We start from the raw sequence: 20,632 nt of genomic DNA on the forward strand, positions 1-20,632 counted from the left end.
CCAGATTCACTTAAGGACCATGTTACTAATTGAAGAGTGATTGAGTCAACAAATGTGGTAAGAGAAGCCGTAAAATGGGACAACCCCCCCTTAACAAATTCCTCACTTAGTAACCTCAATGTTGGCCTCTGTTATGGCCGTTATAGTGAGGACTCCCTGCAACTGACGCAAGGGGTCCGGCAGGGGTGCCCCAATTCAAAGCGGGACGGACGATCCAGGAGAGAAGTGGATCTTGGCCACTTCCACCCCTTAGGCCTTATTATTTTTGTTATTATTTGATTATTTGATTTGATTCTTTTTAAATTTAATTTATATTTTGATGCTGCCTGTCTCCCTTGCAAGGTGACCTAGAGGAAAGGGGGGGGGGTCGGCCGAGGGCTCCCCAGCAAACCCCTCTGCAGGATGCCAGGCCAAGGCCCCTCCCTCCTGGCATGGGAGGGGAGGCGGGAGAGCGCCCTCTGCTGGCAGGCCCCAGGGCAACCCCTGGAGAGCCATTCTCACCTGCTGCAGGTGCTTCATCCCGTCCTCATCCTCGTTGTCGCCCACTGTGAATCCGGCGGCAGGAGCAGCAGGCGGGGCCACGGGGAGGGGAGGGACGGCAGCTGGGCTGGGCTGGGCTGGGCAGCCGAGAGAGGCCGGGTCCCCTGGGGAGGCGCAGAGGGAGAGGGTTTCAGAACCCAGGTGCCCTCCCCCCCCGCCCAACCTGTGCCAGCCCCACCCACGGGCAGGCGATGCGATGCCTGCTCAGCCCCGCTCGGGCCTTTTGCCAGGGCCACCTACCATCCAGGGCCTCCGCCTCCAAGTTGCCGCAGGGCAGCAGCGCCAGCTTCTCTGCTTTGGGAGAGTTCCCCGACACAAGGGCTTCACAGTTGCTAGTGGCGGCAAGAGGGATGAAGGGAGGGCTGGGCTGCCAGGGGGTGCCCGGGGGAACAGGCAGCTTCTTTTCCTCTGGGCCAGGACGGGGGTCCTTTTGATCTGGGGGGAGGGAAGGCTTCAGCTTCCAAGCCCCAGGTGCTGCCTCTGCCCCCAGACCCCCCCGCCAGCCCTGCCCTTGCCCTCACCTCTCTCTGCCCTCTCCACAGCAGTGGGGCTGCCGGCCTTTGGGTTGCCCTCCTTGGCCTCAGGAGGCTGCTCCTCCTCCTCCTCCTCCTCCTCCTCCTCCTCTTGCTCCTCCGGCAGCGGCTGGAAACTCAGCTCCTGCTCTTCCGACAAAAACTCTTTGGGGCTCTTCTGCAGAAGGGGGGCAGGGAGAGCCTGGGAGGGGTGTCACACCACAAGCTCAGCCTGCCTGCTTCACAAGCCCCCACTCCCGCCCACTCTAAGCTACCCAACCGTTAGCTGAATTCACACAAGACCAAGTACTCAAGGCATTGCCTGTGTGTCAAGAACAGGGGTGAAATGCTACTGGTTCGAACTGGTTCGCCCGAACAAGCAGTAAAAAAATGCTATTGGTTTGCCTGAACAAGTAGTAAAAAAATGCTTCCGGTTCGCCTGAACAACTAATAAAAAAATGCTTCCGGTTCACATGAACAAGTAGTTAAAAATTGCTACTGGTTCGCCCGAACAAGTAGTAGAAAAATGCTTCCGGTTCGCCTGAACAAATAATTTAAAAATGCTATCGGTTCGCCCAAACAAGTAGTAAAATAATGCTTCTGGTTCGCCTGAACAAATAATTTAAAAATGCTACCGGTTCACCTGAACAAATAATTTAAAAACGCTACTGGTTCGCCCAAACAAGTAGTAAAATAATGCTTCCGGATCGCCTGAACAAATAATTTAAAAATGCTACTGGTTCGCCTGAACATGTAGTACAAAAATGCTTCTGGTTCGCCTGAACAAATAATTAAAAAATGCTACCGGTTCGCCCAAACAAGTAGTACAAAAATGCTACCGGTTCATCTGAACAAATAATTTAAAAATGCTACTGGTTCGCCTGAACAAGTAGTACAAAAATGCTACCGGTTCGCCTGCACAAGTAGTACAAAAATGCTTCCGGTTTGCCTGAACAAATAATTAAAAAATGCTACCGGTTCGCCTGCACAAGTAGTACAAAAATGCTTCCGGTTCACCTGAACAAATAATTTAAAAACGCTATCGGTTCGCCCAAACAAGTAGTAAAATACCGTGTTTCCCCGAAAATACGCCAGGGGCTTATTTTCTTTTGCCCCACGAAATATGCCCTTGGGTTTATTATCAGGGAGGGCTTATTGTTTTGGGGCTGCCGGGCGGCTGCTCCCTTGTGAAGTGGCTCCCGAAGTGCCGGGCACAGCCTCAGGGGCAAAGCAGCCATGAGGTAACCATGCTCACGAGCTGCCGCCCGGCAAATCCCCTCTCCAGCCGGGAAGAGCGCCATTCACTGACCTAGGGGGTAATCCCCAAAGTGCCAAGCCATGTGGCGCTCTGCCCGCTCCCCAGCTCCTGCGGCTTGGCACATTCGGGATACCCCCTAGGTCAGTGCATGGAGCTCTGCCCGGCTGGAGAAGGGGGTTGCGCGAGCGCCTGTTCCGCTCGCAGCTTCACCAAGCCCTTGCCAGGCTCTCCCAGGCCAACGCCGCTGGCTGCTGCCGCCGCCCCGCTCCGCTCCGCGCAACTTCAAAACTCGGGCCGAGTCTTTCGGCATCGGCCGCTCTAGGAGTGCTCTCTATGGTGGGCCGGCTGCTGGAAAACTCCCTGTCCGGCAGCCAGCCCACCATAGAGAGCACTCCTGGAGCGGCCGATGCTGAAAGACTCGGCCCGAGTTTTGAAGCTGCGCGGAGAGGAGTGGGGCGGCGGCGGGCAGCAGCAGCGGGGCGGCGGCGGCGGGCAGCAGCAGCAGCCAGCGGCGGTGGCCTGGGAGAGCCTGGCAAGGGCTTGGTGAAGCTGCGAGCGGAACAGGCGCTCGCGCAACCCCCTTCTCCAGCCGGGCAGAGCTCCATGCACTGACCTAGGGGGTATCCCGAATGTGCCAAGCCGCAGGAGCTGGGGAGCGGGCAGAGCGCCGCATGGCTTGGCACTTTGGGGATTACCCCCTAGGTCAGTGAATGGCGCTCTTCCCGGCTGGAGAGGGGATTTGCCGGGCGGCTGCTCGTGGGCATGATTACCTCATGGCTGCTTTGCCCCTGAGGCTGTGCCCGGCTCTTCGGGAGCCAGTTCACAAGGGAGCAGCCGCCCGGCAACTCTCCCCTTCGGCCAGGCAGAACGCCACTCCCCAACCTAGCGGTATCCCGAAGGCAGCAAGCAACGTGAGCGCTCCCCCCCTCCTGCGACTTGGCGCTTTCGGAATAACGCTAGGTCAGTGAGCGGTGCTCTGCCTGGCCGGAGGGGGGGTTTATTTTCGGGGGTGGGCTTATATTTTTGCCCACGCGAAAAATGTGGCATGGGTTTAGTTTCGGGACAGGTTGTATTTTCGGGGAAACACGGTAATGCTTCCGGATCGCCTGAACAAGTAGTAAAAAAATGCTTCTGGTTCGCCTGAACAAGTAGTTAAAAATGCTTCCGGTTCGCCTGAACAAATAATTAAAAAATGCTACCGGTTCGCCTGCACAAGTAGTACAAAAATGCTTCCGGTTCGCCTGAACAAATAATTAAAAAATGCTACCGGTTCACCTGAACAAATAATTTAAAAACGCTATCGGTTCGCCCAAACAAGTAGTAAAATAATGCTTCCGGATCGCCTGAACAAGTAGTAAAAAAAAGCTTCCGGTTCGCCTGAACAAGTAGTTAAAAATGCTACCGGTTCGCCTGAACAAATAATTTAAAAATGCTACCGGTTCGCCTGAACAAGTAGTACAAAATTGCTTCCGGTTCACCTGAACAAATAATTTAAAAACGCTATCGGTTCGCCCAAACAAGTAGTAAAATAATGCTTCCGGTTCGCCTGAACAAGTAGTTAAAAATGCTACCGGTTCGCCTGAACAAATAATTTAAAAATGCTACCGGTTCGCCTGAACAAATAATTTAAAAACGCTATCGGTTCGCCCAAACAAGTAGTAAAATAATGCTTCCGGTTCGCCTGAACAAGTAGTAAAAAAATGCTTCTGGTTCGCCTGAACAAGTAGTTAAAAATGCTTCCGGTTCGCCTGAACAAATAATTAAAAAATGCTACTGGTTCGCCTGCACAAGTAGTACAAAAATGCTTCCGGTTCACCTGAACAAATAATTTAAAAACGCTATCGGTTCGCCCAAACAAGTAGTAAAATAATGCTTCCGGTTCGCCTGAACAAGTAGTTAAAAATGCTACCGGTTCGCCTGAACAAATAATTTAAAAATGCTACCGGTTCGCCTGAACAAGTAGTACAAAATTGCTTCCGGTTCGCCTGAACAAATAATTTAAAAATGCTACCGGTTCACCTGAACAAATAATTTAAAAACGCTATCGGTTCGCCCAAACAAGTAGTAAAATAATGCTTCCGGTTCGCCTGAACAAGTAGTAAAAAAATGCTTCTGGTTCGCCTGAACAAGTAGTACAAAAATGCTTCCGGTTTGCCTGAACAAATAATTAAAAAATGCTACCGGTTCGCCTGCACAAGTAGTAAAATAATGCTTCCGGTTCACCTGAACAAATAATTTAAAAATGCTATCGGTTCGCCCAAACAAGTAGTAAAATAATGCTTCCGGTTCGCCTGAACAAATAGTAAAAAAATGCTTCTGGTTCGCCTGAACAAGTAGTTAAAAATGCTTCCGGTTCACCTGAACAAATAATTAAAAAATGCTACCGGTTCGCCTGCACAAGTAGTACAAAAATGCTTCCGGTTCGCCTGAACAAATAATTAAAAAATGCTACCGGTTCGCCTGCACAAGTAGTACAAAAATGCTTCCGGTTCACCTAAACAAATAATTTAAAAATGCTACCGGTTCACCTGAACAAATAATTTAAAAACGCTATCGGTTCGCCCAAACAAGTAGTAAAATAATGCTTCCGGATCGGCTGAACAAGTAGTAAAAAAAAGCTTCCGGTTCGCCTGAACAAGTAGTTAAAAATGCTACCGGTTCGCCTGAACAAATAATTTAAAAATGCTACCGGTTCGCCTGAACAAGTAGTATAAAATTGCTTCCGGTTCGCCTGAACAAATAATTTAAAAATGCTACCGATTCGCCTGCACAAGTAGTACAAAAATGCTTCCGGTTCGCCTGAACAAATAATTAAAAAATGCTACCGGTTCGCCTGCACAAGTAGTACAAAAATGCTTCCGGTTCACCTAAACAAATAATTTAAAAATGCTACCGGTTCACCTGAACAAATAATTTAAAAACGCTATCGGTTCGCCCAAACAAGTAGTAAAATAATGCTTCCGGATCGGCTGAACAAGTAGTAAAAAAAAGCTTCCGGTTCGCCTGAACAAGTAGTTAAAAATGCTACCGGTTCGCCTGCACAAGTAGTACAAAAATGCTTCCGGTTCGCCTGAACAAATAATTAAAAAATGCTACCGGTTCGCCTGCACAAGTAGTACAAAAATGCTTCCGGTTCACCTAAACAAATAATTTAAAAATGCTACCGGTTCACCTGAACAAATAATTTAAAAACGCTATCGGTTCGCCCAAACAAGTAGTAAAATAATGCTTCCGGATCGGCTGAACAAGTAGTAAAAAAAAGCTTCCGGTTCGCCTGAACAAGTAGTTAAAAATGCTACCGGTTCGCCTGAACAAATAATTTAAAAATGCTACCGGTTCGCCTGAACAAGTAGTATAAAATTGCTTCCGGTTCGCCTGAACAAATAATTTAAAAATGCTACCGATTCGCCTGCACAAGTAGTACAAAAATGCTTCCGGTTCGCCTGAACAAATAATTAAAAATGCTTCCAGTTCGCCTGAACAAATAATTAAAAAATGCTACTGGTTCGCCTGAACAAGTAGTACAAAAATGCTTCCGGTTCGCCTGAACAAATAATTAAAAAATGCTACTGGTTCGCCTGCACAAGTAGTACAAAAATGCTTCCGGTTCGCCTGAACAAATAATTTAAAAATGCTACTGGTTTGCCTGAACAAGTAGTACAAAAATGCTTCCGGTTCGCCTGAACAAATAATTAAAAAATGCTACCGGTTCGCTTGCACAAGTAGTACAAAAATGCTTCCGGTTCGCCTGAACAAATAATTAAAAAATGCTTCCAGTTCGCCTGAACAAATAATTAAAAAATGCTACTGGTTCGCCTGCACAAGTAGTACAAAAATGCTTCCGGTTCGCCTGAACAAATAATTAAAAAATGCTACTGGTTCGCCTGAACAAGTAGTACAAAAATGCTTCCGGTTCGCCTGAACAAATAATTAAAAAATGCTACCGGTTCGCCTGCACAAATAGTACAAAAATGCTTCCGGTTTGCCTGAACAAATAATTAAAAAATGCTACCGGTTCGCCTGCACAAGTAGTACAAAAATGCTTCCGGTTCGCCTGAACAAATAATTAAAAAATGCTACCGGTTCGCCCAAACAAGTAGTACAAAAATGCTTCCGGTTCACCTGAACAAATAATTTAAAAATGCTACTGGTTCGCCTGAACTGGTAGCATGTTTTAGTACCGGTTTGGGTCCGATGATCAGCTGTATGAAAATCAGCTGTGCCGCACGATTTTTTACTACCAGTTTAGGCCAAGCAGTAGTTCCGATAATCAGCGCCTGCGGTACGCATTCGCACAAAGTGCACGTTTGGTGTGCGTGCACGAAAATAGCAAAAGAATGGAAGACATCAGAGCATTTGACCCCTGGTCAAGAAGAAGGGGGGGGCAGCCCATACCTTGAGGGACATGAAGGCCCCTGAGGAGTCAAAGGTGCCCATCTCCTCTTCCTCGTCCTCCAGGCACCACTCGGGCAGCCCGTCCTTCTCCTCCTCAAAGCTGTCACTGCTCTGCCGATGGCGACGTCCCCCGCGCGGCTCCTCCTCACGCTCCCGGAAGTCAAAGTCAAACTTCCGCCGGCGCCCATCCCCGCCGTGCTCCCTCCAGCCGGCCGAACGAGGCCCTCCATCTGGGGGGGGGGGGAAGGAGGTTGAGACTGCAGGTAGTCCTTGACTTACGACCGTTTCTGCTGTCAAGCGAGTTTTGCCCCACTTTATGACAGTGCTTGCCACAATTCTTAAGTGAATCCTTGTCATGGATAAGTTAGTAACCCGGTCGTTAAGTGAACCCGGCTTCCCCGTCAACTCTGCTAGTCACAAGGTCACAAAAGGGGAATCATGTGCAACCCGTCATAAATTTGAGTCCATTGCCAAGTGCTTTAATTTTGATCACGTGACCACGGGATAGTACAAACCGTCGTAAGTGTGGAAAACTTGGTCGTATTTTTTCGATGCTTTTGAACTTTGAACGGTCACTAAATGAACTGTTGAAATTCAAGGACCGCCTGTATCGGCCGGAGGGTCTTTCCCTTTGGGAGCCCCAAGGAGACACCACGGGCAGCTCACCTGGGCTGGCCGACCGCCAGCGCTCGCTCTCTCGCCGGGACCCCCCGCTCTGCCGCCAGCTTCCTCCTGACCCGCCCCCTGTGTTGCCGCTGCCCTCTCCCTCCTCCTCGTGCTCCTCACGCAGCGTGCGCCAGTTGTCGCTGTCCGAGCGGGCAAAGTCTTTGCGGCTGGGGGGAGCCCCCTCCTCAAAGGGGGCACGGGCTAAGAAAGAGAACAGCCGTCACCCCTCCCCCTTGGCAGAGACGGCCGCCTCCCCCAAGGACACAAAGCGCCCAAACAACCCTCCAGCCCCAACGGGAAACCCCCACCCTCCTCTCTGCAGCCTCCTCGGGGGGAGGGGAGAAGCACCCGGGGGTGTCTCCTCTGCCCCACACGTACCTCCTTCCCGCCGGATGGGCTTCTCAAACCGCCGATCCCCTCTGCGGGAAAAGGAGGGCATCAGGGTCGGGAACAGGCAGGCCAGCCCCACTGTGTCCCCTTCCAAAGTTCTGCCCCTACTACGCACCTGTCATCCCAACTCTGGCTGCGGTGGATTTCACGGACCCCTCCTCGTCCAAAGGCTCCGCCTTCCGCCTCCTCAACGCTTCTTTGGTAAAAACCGCTCTCGCCTCGCCCGCGGCCTGCTTGTTTCGAGGAGGGGGCAGACGGGAGGCACGTCACAGAGGCAGGCCGCTGCCCCTTACGGAAAGGGGGAGAAGGCCCAGCCCTTGGGGTCTGCTGCCACCTGCCCCAAAGCCTCCTTACCTCGGCTCCGCGTGCTGCCTCTCCCACGAGAGACCCCCGCAGGGGCCACCCCAGCCCCCTTTCCCATCAGCCTCAGCACGGCCACGCTGTTCACGGACATGGAGAAGTTCCGCTGCAGGAGGCCAAAAGGGGAGAGAAAGAGGTGAGGGAGGGAAGGGCCAGGGCCTCGGCCTCCTCCCAGGGCAGCAGCCTCCAAACTCACCTGCTCTTCTTCGGTCAACGGGACCAACGCCAGGGGCTGCAGAGGCTCCTCCTCCAGGATGGCGGAGAATTCACGGTCTTGGATTTCGTCAGGGACCTGCCAGGAGGATGGGGGGGGAACAGAACCATGGGCCCTCGTGTGACCGAGGGGGTCTCCAAAGTCCAAAACCTTATGACTTATGGACTTCAACTCCCAGAATTCCTCAGCCAGCCCCGGTCCCTTTGTGTGCCCTCCGCACTCTGCCCATTCGGCTTCCTCAGGGGTGCCCCTCCTGCACCTAGGCCAGAGACAGGCTCAGTCCCCGAGCACCTACAGGTTCCAGGCTCACCTTATTGTCTTTGACGTAAAGTGCTAGCATCTCTTCCCGCCCGTATCGGTACTCGGCTAGTTTGTACTTTGGCATGGCAGGGGAGGATGGCGGGGAAGCCACGCTGCCCCCACTGGAGAGTGCACGAAGCCTGCGGAAGCAGAAGGCCGGCGTGAGACCACAGCAGAGGAGGAGGAGGAGGAGGAGGTGGAGTGGAGTGGCTACTTGGCAGCAGGGGGCAAGGTGGCATGGCAAGGCCGAGGGACAGAAGGGCCCCTTCAGGGACTCAGGACTCCTGGCCAGGTAGCAGAAGAGGAAAAGGGGAGAGGAAGGGCCTCCGCTCCTCTTGCCTGCCCGGTAAAAAAGAAATCCTAAAATGAATTTAAGGTGAATTCACGTGTCCCACAATAAGGGGGCAGGATCCAACCGGAGTGGGTGCCTGGGACCAGAGGCTGAACCTTCCAAGCTTTTGGACTTCAGGGGAAACTTCCTGACGGTGAGGACAATTAGCCAGTGGAACTGCTTGCCACCGGAAATCATGGCCGCTCCATCCCTGGAGGCTTTGAAGGAGAGACTGGAGAGCTCCTTGTCTGAGATGTAGAGGGTCTCCTTCCTGAGTTAGGGGGCTGGACTAGAAGACCTCCAAGGTCCCTTCCCGCTCTATTCTATTTTAGCTGGACTTGTGCTGGAGCCCATTCTCTTTTTTAATATATATAATTTTTTATTATTTTAATACAAATTATACATATTATAGGAACCCTCTGATTTACACAGTCCATTTTACATCATAGTTTTGTTTTTCCTTTCAGCCAAATTATTCTCTTCTACTATTTTCACCTTTATACTTATTTTTCTTACTACATAAACAATATCTTCAATTGCCCCTTCAAAGTTACATCAAATTCCCATTTCTTCTTTTCTCCATTTATATATATTTTACCATAAACAACATATATCTTCTAGTTCAATTTAAACACAGAGAGTGTTTCTTTCAATTTGTCTACAATTAACAATATGCTATAGTTTCTTTATCTCTTTATTAGTTTCCTAACAATAACAATCTTACTATTATTCTCTTTGGTCTACTAATGTAACTCTTTTCTCCTTCCTTCCTCTTTTAACCATTGTTCTCTTGGGCTCTCAAAAATTCCACTCTTAATTCATTCCTTTTCTCCTTCTCCCCCTTTCTCCTCACTTCTTCTTTTTCCTCTGTTTGTAGCTATTGCATCTTTTCTTCAGGAGTGTTTACTTTTATTGTTCTAGTAACTAGGGAAACTTTTTTCGTAACAGTCCAAAAGCCTGGAAGAATAAAACTTTGGTTCCAGTTGGATCCTGCAAAGATGGGGCCCTCGTGGCACCACTCCAGAAGATCTTGGGCCACTTCCATTTCCCCTGGGGGCTCTGGATCTCCTGCAACCCCCCCCCCCCCCCGCTGCCCTTCCCTGCCTCGCTCACCATTCTGGCCCGAAGTTCAGCATCTCGGCAGCCATCCTCCTGTCTTGGGGCGGCTCTCTGGCCGGCTAAGACGTCCTTCCTCAATGCCTCGCCAAGGAGACCCCCGACAGCCCAAGCGACGGTGGAGAGCTTGAAGGGAAAGGCAGAGGGGTTGCTACCGCCACTCCCCGTTTCTCGAGGGACCCCAGAGGGAAAAGCGGGGACAGCCTGCTCCCTGTGGGAAGAGCCCGTCGCTTGGGCGGGAGAGGAGAATAGCCCGTCCTTAAGGAGGGGGGGGCCTGCCCTCCTAACGTACCTTAAAACTCGGCTGCTATTCTCTCCCTGACTGGGTGTATGGGAGGGGGGGGCTATGAAACCCCCAAGGAACCTACAAAAGAGGAAAGGACACCAATGGGCGATGCCAACCTGGAGCTGCCAGATGGGTGAGCAAAACAAGCCAGATGGGGCTTGCTGGCTGCCCTTCCTTGCACCAGACCCAGCCTGCAGGTGCCTTCTGGGGCCAAGCGGTGGCAGAGATCCATCAGCCACGGCCTGAAGGACACCGGAAGGTTGTTTGTTTGTCTGCTTGCTTTGAGAGAGAAGCGTTACGTGATTTAGGCAACTGCCCTGGGATGGCACCGGGAGCCCCTCCCGGCTGATAATTCTTTTATGGCTCTTTTTATTCCCAGAGCTATTTTTAACTGGCGAGCGACCGAGGGCTTATCTCAAAAAGGGGAAAAAATATCAAGAGAGAGAGAGAGCAAAGTCAATCATGCTGGGTTTTCCCAAGATACGGCTCTCCCACCGCTTGGCCCCAGAGGGCACCTGGTCCCTGGGGTTACTTAACAACCGCTTCACTTATAGGAACACATTTTGGGCTCAACTGTGGTCATAAGTCGAGGACTACCTGTATCCCAAAGTCCTGGGGTCTTTGGAATTACTGCCTGGCCCCCCACATGCCCCATTGATTGAGGGGGGGGGAGGGATATATCCCAGGATTGAGTGCAGCTGCTCCATGGAAGCGACCGTCATAATCTCAGGCCCCCTCTGACCCAGGCCTGGCCACTCACCTGAGGGTGCCTGTGCGCAGGTGCTGCCCCTTGTCAGGAGGAGGAGGAGGGAAGCTGGCAGAAAGAGCAAGGGAAGGAAGGGAGGGAGGGATGGAGGAAGGGAGGGGTGGAGGCAGGGAGGGTCAGCCTCCTCCTCCCTCAGCAGGCACGATCCCACCGAAGCAGCTTCCGCAGCCTGGGGTGGCCGGAGAAGAAAGCGGTTTGGCTTGGCCGCCCCCCCCCCAGGACGAAGCCCGGCGGCTTGACTCCTGTCAAAGCAGCACTCTGCAAAAGAAGAGAGGCCGGCGTTAAAACGGCAGACGGACACCTGCCTTGGAAGGCTGGGGAGAGCCGAAGGGGAGGACACCCCCCCCCCGCCCTGTTTCTCAAAAGCAGCTACTTTCTCAAGGCGGCAAACAAAGCAAATCCTCCTATTTTCCTAACAACGACCCTGCAAGGTGGGGTGGGCCGAGGAAAAGTGGCTGGCGCAAAGTCACCCTGCTCACTTAAGGCAGGACTAGAACTCCCCCCCCCCCCCGTCACCTGGTGATTGGCTCAAAATCACCCAGTTGGCTTTCATAGCTAAGGCAGGACTAGAACTCACAACCTCCCGGTGTCTAGCCTGGCACTTAACCACTAGATCAAAGTGGGCATCCTGAGGGCGTCTGCTCCAGAAGGAAGCAGAAGAGGCGTTACCTCCCTGCACTTTGCCCTCTTTAGAAGGGCAGAAGCTCCCCTCTGCCCTGGCAGAAATAGTTTCAATTTTATTTCTAAATGCTAGATCACCACTGGCAAAGAGAGAACAGACCAAATCTCCCTGATTGGGCACCTTGGAAGTGGCTCAGTGGTTAAGACGCTGAGCTTATCGATCAGAAAGGTCGGCGGTTCGAAACCCTAGGTCTCCTGCATGAGCAGGGGGTTGGACTAGATGACCTCCAAGGTCCCTTCCAACTCTGTTACGGTCCTTCTGAGAGACATAATGTCCTGACAGTTAGAACAATTAATCAGTGGAATGGCTAGCCCAACTGGAGATTTTTACCAAGAGATTGGACAACCCTTTGTCTGAAATGTTAAAGCGTTTCCTGCTTGAGCAGGGGGTTGGGCTAGAAGACCTCCAAGGTCCCTTCCAGCTCTTGCTATTTGGAGCTGTGGTGTTGCAGTGCTTAGAATGCAGGACTGCAGGCTGACTCTGCCAGCAGTTCGATTCTCACAGGGCTTAAGGGCGACTCAGCCTTCCGTCCTTCCTTCCCAGGTCGGTAAAAGGAGGACCCAGATTGTTGGGGGGGGGGCAATAGGCTGACTCTGTCAAGCACTTAGAGAGAAGGGGCTGGAAAGCCCTACGAAGCGGTGTATAAGTCTATTGCTCTTCTGTTAACTGGAGCAACGTGCCAGGGAAAATTTAAATCTGAAGAAACACAACTTCAGCCGACTGACTCCCCATAGCCTGGTGCCCACCTCTGCCTCCCACTGCAGGGCCAAAGGAGGAACAGGGCACCACACAGGGCACGAGAGGCAGGCAGGGCTTGCAAGGAAGGTCAATCCCAAGTCCTGCGCCATCATTTCAAAAGCGAGAGATTGGGCAATTTTCCTGGCAGGCCTTCCAAGCGTTTCCTCCTTCAGCTCAGAAGCCCTGGCTGCCCCCACCATCTTCTTCCTCCCCCTAACCCACACGGATGCCTTCCCGACTGCTCTAACCACTCTGCTTCCGCTGCCACAGAGGTCTGGGATTCGTGGAAGAAGGAAGAATGCCATGGTGCCCAACAGCTGTTCTGGTGGCTAGAGAGATCTGGATTCCGGAGCAAGGAGCAACACCCCCTAAGAGAGCCCCACACTGGCACAAGGGCAAGAGAAGGACGGAAGCCTTCAGCAAAAGGAGGTTTGTGCCATCCTTTACTCTGAATGAAGACACTCTAGGACAGGGGGCCCCAACCTCTCGGACCTCAGGGACCACTAAACTCATCATTCTAAATCCTGAGGACCACTAATATGATCTGCCTAATGACCGGCTGTGTGGGCGTGGCTGTGTGGGCGTGGCCAACTTGATGTCACTCGCCCCTCCCCTCCCAGGCCCTCCTCGCCTGCCCACCGGGCTCCTAGGGCCCCAACAGGAAGCCGTTGCTGGAGCTAAGCAGCCACCAGGGGAAAGAGCTGGCAAAACAGCTCAGTTCAAATTGGATCTGACCGAGGAGGAGGCTCAGCCGAAGCACCTCACTGAGGACTAGGAGCATAGGCTTTCCAAGCAGAGGGAAGACCTGTGGGAATGCAAGGCCAGGTACTGGCACCCGGAGGCTCAGCGGGCTGAGATGGTCAGCCGGTTCCAGGCCCTGATGCTGTCCCACTGGAACGAGGCCCTCCAGCCTTCGCCCAAAGCCCCACAAACAGGAGGCCAAAACAGACCCCAAGTCGGGATTTCCGCCCCCCTCCGCCCCCCACAAAAAGACCCCAAAGGGGGAGACTCTCTGCAGCAACACAGGTGCTCATTGCACGTATCCAGCCCAGGGGCCGTAGTTTGAGGACCCCTGATTGAGTGCAATATAAAAAAATGCAAATCATTTTTCTGCGGACCACCAAAATTTTCTCGTGGACCACCAACTGGTGACCGCTGCTCCAGGACGGTGTTACTCAACGTTGGCAGTTTTAAGACTTGTGGACTTCAACTCCCAGAATTCGCCAGCCAGCTTGTTAAGGGATCTCTTCCGTTATGGCCGTTCTCCCACCTGAAGCCAGCGGTGGTGTCATCTGGCCCATCTCTTGCCATCTTATAAAGAAATCTCGGGTCCAGATAAAGTATGTCAGGGCGTTTTTCCCCAATCTACTAAATGAGTAATTAACTCTTTCAAAGGTTTAGCTGGTGTAAAACAAAACCCATGCATTTCTGGAGGAGGGCATCTTAACAGGTCCAGTCTGTGTGGATAGAGTAAAGGGGGGGAGGGGGGTTTCCAACCTTGGCAACTTTAAGGCTTGTGGGCCTCAACTCCCAGAATTGCCCAGCCAGCTGTGCCACCTATGGAATTAAGGGTAGCTGAAGTCTACCCGTCTTAAAACATACACAGAACGGCTGCAGGGTTTGGGACTGGCTGGTCTAAAGAAAGGAAGAATTAGGAAGGACATGATAGCATCTTCCAGTATTTGAGGGGCTGCCACAAAGAGGACCGGGGGGGGGGGGGTCAAGCTATTCTCCAAAGCACCGGAGGGCAGGAGAAGAAACAAGGGATGGAAACTAACCAAGGAGGGAAGCAACCTGGAATTAGGGAGAGACTTCCTAACAGTGAGGACAATTAGCCGGTGGAACTGCTTGCCACCAGAAGTTGTGGGTGCTCCATCCCTGGAGGTCACTTGTCTGAGATGGTATAAGTTCTCCTGCTTGAATAGGGGGCTGGACTAGAAGACCTCCGAGGTCCCTTCCGGCTTCCTCTATTCTCAATCAAAAATGGTTTTATTGGAAAGTGGCAAGTAAGGAAACTTCCTCATCTGATCAGTAAACCCGCCACATAAGGAGGCAAAAACGGATTGCTCTTTCTTTAAAACCAGAAGTTAAGATCGGGGGGGGGGGGGGGGGCTAACAATGCAAGAGAAGAGCAACCAGTTCAGGAGATTTGTCGGATGCTGCAGCTGCTGCGGACTGAAAGTTGAAAACGAAGCTCAAACTCTGTGCTTGTGAAAAGGTCCCACTTTATGCCTGTTTTATTTGGCGTATTTACACGTAGAAGGGGTTGGACACAGTTCTGAACTCAAGGAGGGAAATGAGGCAGAAAAAGCCTCTGCAATTCTCCAGCACAGAGAGGCCTCAACCTTTGACCACAACTGAGCCCAAAATGTCTGATCTTAAATGAGACAGTTGTGAGCTTTGCCCCATTTTGCCACCTTTCTTGCCATAGTTGCCGTGTGAACGTAGTAACGCTGGCTGTTGTTAAGTGAACCTGGCTTCCCCTGAAAACAGGACAGGGTCCTATTTTCCTTTGACACACACACCCCGAAATAAGCGCTTGGCCTTATTTTCGGGGAGGTCTTATTATTTTAGGGGTGCAGGAGGCGGCGAGCGTGGTCACCTCACGGCTGCTGCTCTGTTGCCATATTGTCAGGGGGGGGGGCTTATTTCAGCCCATGCGCTCAAAAGCCCCGATGGGGCTGATTCTCCGGGGAGGGCTTACTTCCGGGGGGGGGGGGGGGGGAAGAGGGGAGTCAGAAAGTTGCAACACTTTCACAGGACCGAGACACAGAGCGACCGTCATAACTATGAACCGGTTGCCCAGCATCTGAAGTTTGATCGTGTGACCATGGCGATGCACCTGTGGTCGTAAGTGTGAAAAAAGGTCCCAAGTCACTTTTTCAGTGCCCTCACTGAGTGAATGGTCCTAACGTGAGGACTACCTCCTCCACTGCTGCCATGGCCGATTCCTGGCCCCCCAGTCAGAATGCCAGGATGATCTCCCAGCGTCCATAGGCTGAGCGGAGTCCTGCGCAGAGCAAGGCACCTGCCAGAAGAGCCCAACCCCCCAAGGAAAGACTGGGAGCAAAGGTGAGGACATACAGACTCCAAGGACGGGAATTGACCTCAGAGGTCTTCTAGTCCAACCCCCTGGACAATGCAGATCTCATATCATCCCAATCAAAAGGTTGGGCCTGTTTTTGAAAACCTCCAGGACCCACAACTCAATAACAACCTGCAGCGCCCTGCAGGTGGCCCCATCCTGGCTAAGCAAGACAACCCAGGATTTCTGGAACCCTACAAACTATCCAGGACTCTTCTGCCAGAACAAGAAGGGAGAGACTCCAATCGGCAGCCTTCCTTGGGGAGCCAAATGTGGGGATAATTCGTACGGAGCAACTATTAACCTTAAGGCTGGAGCACAAATTATTTGTCTACACAGCAGAACTTGTCAGTTGTTGTTGGAGGGGGGAGAGCAGACCCCGTGACGTACACTTTTAACTTACAAAAGGAGCAGGGCCTGTGCAGCCTAAGGCAGAGAAGGCTAAGTGGAGAGCCGACCAAGCGTTTCCCCCATAGCCGAGGGGCCGTCCCAGGGAAGCGGGTCTCCCACTTAGGTCCTACCTGGTGGGGAACTCTGGGAGTTGAAGTCCACAAGTCTTAAAGGGGCTAAGGTCGGAGAACCCCTGCTCAATTGCACAGACTGGGCAATCTGGGTTTCAGAGGATTGTGAGGAGGAATCCCCCAGGCACGAAGGGGGATCTCTTAAGTTCTTTTGCCCTGGAGAACCTCTTTAACGGGGGGGGCGGGGGGGGAGGCAGCCCCCTCCAGTTTCGTATTCTCTCCACAGGGGAAAAGAACCACCAACCAATTTGGGGACTTCTGGCATCTTTGGGAGTGGAAGTCCACAGAGGAATTTAACAAACCATCATTGGTGTTGCGTGTCCCAGCTCCAAGCCCCTCACCACCTCTGGTGTCATAGAAAGCCCACCCTTCCCATTAGGCAACGTTTGACTCTCGCTGGCATAACAACTTAGCTGCCTAGGTCTTAAATTCTTAAAACAGATTTACCTGACTGAGCTACAAAAATAAAATAAAAAGTAACGCACACACCTGCGTGTTTTAGTCCCTCCTGATTCAAAGCCCTATTTGTGGAGGCACTGAAGTACATCAAAAAGAAGCTGTTCTCCTGACACCTCCTTCTCTCACGCAGGAAGAAATCAATTAAGCAACCCTTCCTTTCTGCCAGCTATCCCCTGTCTCAGGCAATTGGGCCCAAAGCATCTTTCAGTTCAGTTCAGAATCCCTGGTCACTTCCTCCTTGCAACAGGTGACCCACAGCTTCCACACATATCCGCCTACCAACCACCATGGAGGGGACACTTCCCTGGGTTGACAATTTTGTAAGACACGCAAGTGCTCATCATGGCCCAAATGCCAAAGAATTGTCCTACACCTGAATCTGATTCAAAACGGAAGGCAGCTGCCCAACAGATACGTGCTGACCACTTTTGGCAAATCAAACCTTTACGAAGATTCTCAGTCCTCCAGGTCAAAAGTGATTTCTATTTAGAAAAGGCAACTGAACTGATTAACAATAGCCAAGTCATCCCAACTGTCAGTAACTGTCCTTCCATCTCTCACACACCACCCAGTGCAACTGATGACGCTTCCAGGATAGGAAGCAAAATGTTTTTTTCTACTTCTTCCTCCTCAAAATATCAGTCCCGTTACTTTTCTGAAAATAAAAACCACTTCTGACATTCTGCAAATCCCCCTCGTGCCTTTTCCACACGGCCACAGCCGTGGCATGGAACCTGGTTTTCTTCTTCATATACTGGATATGGTAGAATACTGAAAGCAATTCCTGAGCGTAAGCAGAGGACAATTTTTTAAAGAAAGGATTCTACAGGGAGACTACTAGAGCTCAGAGTGTATAACCAAAAAGGCATCCACCACATTAGCAGATCCTGAATATTTTTATACAGGCCTTTCATTCAAAACTCAGATAGAATAGGGATGCTACAAATCCACACACACACACACAGGTAATTTAACAGACCCACACACACGCACAACTTTTTAGTCTTTTGGGAGTCCATTAAGACCCGATATTTCCCTGTGGTGCTGGGATAGGGCTGCAGAGACAGAAAGTATGGTAAGAGGGCAAGTGGAGTCATTCCAACAGGACACTCAACGCACAGGAGCGTTATCGTTTTATGGTTTTAATGCTTGATAAGGCTGCTTTATATTTATGGCTTTCATTGTTGATATGAACCACCCAGAGTTGCTTAAGATGGGTGGGGTGGAGGGAGACACACACACGCATATTTAAAATAAAATAAAATATTGCACAACCATTTGTTCTATTTTAAATGCATGGGAATTAGGCGTGAAAGGAGGCCGTAGGAAAGCAGAGGCTGAAGTAACGTGGGTTTCGCCTGGTGCTTAAGAAATAAATGAGAGAGACCCAAAAGGGTGTCGTGCCCCCCTCCAACATCCCAGCCACCTCTGCCTTCCTCAGAGGAAGATCTAAGGGCAAAGCCTCCCTCCCTCCCGCCCTCCAAGCATCCATTCCCCTATTCAGGGGCGACTCTACAAGCCAGGTGGGTCAAAGGCAGCAGGTGAAAGGAAACAGAACTGAAACTTAAAAAAAAAAAAAAAACACCATACAGGTCGTTTAATGACCGTTGAAAGTTTCAAGGGCACTGGAAAAAGCCACTTAGGGCTGGGGGCTCACGATTATGACGGTCGCAGCGTCCCAAAGTCACTTGATTCCCGCTTGCAACCTTCCGACGAGCAAAGTCAATGGGGAAGCCACATCTGCTTTACGACCGGTTACTAACATTAACAGCTGCAGCGAATCACTTAACAACGGTGGCGAGAAAGGCGGTAAAACCCACTTAACTGTCTCATTTAGCAGCAGCAATGTGGGGCTCAACTGTGGTCATTAAGTTGAAGACTACCTGTACTATAATTCTGTTTCCAGAACAACCAAATCTCATTGGCAACCTGATAAAACTATATGAACACCCCGAGAAAGGGAACAGGAAAAAAGAGTTGGAAGGGACCTTGGAGGTCTAGATGAACTGCTAGCTGTGATACAGAGAGAGAGAGGGGGGGGGGAGGGAGGGAGGGAGAGACCCACCAGCCCACCCTTTCCCCAATCTCAATGAATGAATCAGAAGAGGGCTGGAAGGGACCCAGTCCAACTCCCTGGACCATTTAAGACAAGTGACTGTCCAGACTCTTCTTTAAAAACCCCCAGTGATGGAGCACACATAACTCAGGAGTCAAGTCGTTTCATTAACTGATCTGGGATTATTGAATATCAGAGCTGGAAGGAACCCGGGAGGTCTTCTAGTCCAGCCCCCTGCTCAACCACGAGACCCTCTACCATTCCGGACAACTAGATGTCCAGTCTCTTTTTAAAAGCTCCAGTGATGAAGCCCCCACAATTTCTGGAGTCAATTCGTTCCAGTGATTAATTGACCTGGGATTATAGACTATCAGAGCTGGAAGGGACCTGGGAGGTCTTCTAGTCCAGCCCCCTGCTCAACCACGAGACCCTACACCATTCCAGACAAATGGTTGTCTAATCTTTTCTTAAAAGCCTCCACTGAGGGAGCACCCACATCTTCTGGAGGGAAGCTGGTTCCCACCGCAGAGGACCCCCTTCCAGGGTCCATGTTTACCCTCCACGTTCAAACCCAGGTCATGCCCCTGACCGGCTGGCAATCATTAGCCACTGGCCTTTGAACCTCCCCTCCGCTAAGCCAACATCTCAGGCGGCGCTTCCTCCAGAGCAGCATCAGGCCACCAAACTTAGGTGAAGCCAGGTCAGTACCAGCATCCCTTGAAGGGGGGGCGGAGAGAAGGGACCCTTTTCCCCCCGGAAACAAAGCACCATCCCAGGTTACAACAATTTATCCATGCATCAAAAAATATTGTTTTTAACACACAACACCACAAAAAGCACATTTTTTTGCAGGCTCCCCTTTGCAAAGCCCCCCACCCCCAATCTCCCGCCCTTTGCAGCCAAACCCCAAAACCTGGCCTGGAAAGAGGCGTGTCTTCCCCCCCTCCAGGGCTCCCCACAAACTGCATGCGGGGGGGGGTCTATTAGGAGGGGCTGGGGGAGGAAAACGGGGGTCCCTCCCTCTCGCCCCCAATACCCCCCACCGGACTCCCCCCTGCTCCTGCTCCCTTTCCCTTCTCTTCCCGGGAGCCCCGCTTGCAGCCCCCGCCCAGGATGAGGGCCCTGGCCCCTCCCCCCAAAGGGCCCTGCAGGGCCCCCGTTTTGCCCCTCCCCCACTGCAGCCACACCCCCGCGGGGGGAGGGGAAGAGGGGGGCGCCGCTCCCACGGGCCACGCGGGGTCCCCACGTGCGCGAAGGCAGGGCGGGCCGAGGGCCGGCGGGGAGCGCAACCCGGGCCCGGAGAGGGAGTGGGGACGGAGGGAGGGGGTGGGGAGCCCCGGTTCCCATGACGACGCAGGGCCCCCCGCGGCGCGCCTTACCCGCCGGTGGCTGGGTGGGTGGGCGGGCGAGGCGGCGGGGGCCGGAGCGGGGGGCGGGCCTGGGGCCGAGGAGGAGGAGGAGGAGGAGGAAGAGGCCGCGACGGCTCTTCCAGGGCTCTGCGGCTCCGCGTCTCGCGCTCCTTCCTCCTCTCGCCGCTTGTTTGTGTTTGTAACCAAGATGGCCGCCCTCCTCCCGGTCACGTGACGCGGGCTCCCCCGAAGGCGCGCGGGAGGCGTCACGTGTGCCGGGGACGTCGCTGGACGTGACCCCGCGCTTCCCTCAGGCTGGGCGGCACGTGATCCGCCCTCAGGCCCGGCCCCCTTTTTCTCCTCTTTTTTTTTTCTTTGGCCAGGCCGTTTGGACGTCGTGACTCCTCCCCTCATCAGACTGGGCGACCCCGCGCCGTCACGTGATACAAGCTCCGCCCCCGCTCCATCGTCCTTTTGGGGGGGCAGGCCTGAGGTGAAGGACGTCGACGTTGTTTGGACGTGGCCCCGCCCCGCCGTTATGTGATCCAAGCTCCGGCCCCGCCCTTCATTCCTTTTATTCATTTAGCCTGGCCTGCCTCTCGCGTGAC

The 20,632-nt window shown here is 52.4% G+C and overlaps 1 protein-coding gene across 1 annotated transcript in view; it reads right to left on the bottom strand.

Moving 5' to 3' along the window:
* The window catches only part of LOC309400533 (GRB10-interacting GYF protein 1-like), a 32,543-nt gene extending 12,085 nt beyond the window's left edge, over positions 1–20,458 (bottom strand). The window contains exons 1-14 of the mRNA XM_081969102.1: positions 20,055–20,458; positions 11,129–11,392; positions 10,375–10,446; positions 10,080–10,208; positions 8,646–8,775; positions 8,318–8,413; positions 8,116–8,227; positions 7,877–7,991; positions 7,750–7,790; positions 7,372–7,572; positions 6,706–6,935; positions 1,062–1,230; positions 781–975; positions 502–644 (exon numbers count right to left, since the gene is read on the bottom strand). Coding sequence (XP_081825228.1) covers positions 502–644; positions 781–975; positions 1,062–1,230; positions 6,706–6,935; positions 7,372–7,572; positions 7,750–7,790; positions 7,877–7,991; positions 8,116–8,227; positions 8,318–8,413; positions 8,646–8,775; positions 10,080–10,114 — 1,467 coding nt within the window. The 5' untranslated portion in view covers positions 10,115–10,208; positions 10,375–10,446; positions 11,129–11,392; positions 20,055–20,458. The remainder of the gene's footprint in view (positions 1–501; positions 645–780; positions 976–1,061; positions 1,231–6,705; positions 6,936–7,371; positions 7,573–7,749; positions 7,791–7,876; positions 7,992–8,115; positions 8,228–8,317; positions 8,414–8,645; positions 8,776–10,079; positions 10,209–10,374; positions 10,447–11,128; positions 11,393–20,054) is intronic.
* Positions 20,459–20,632: the final 174 nt, after the last annotated feature.

Source organism: Natrix helvetica (assembly GCF_964273705.1).
Source record: "Natrix helvetica genome assembly, chromosome: W".
Classification (NCBI taxonomy): Eukaryota; Metazoa; Chordata; class Lepidosauria; order Squamata; family Natricidae; genus Natrix; species Natrix helvetica.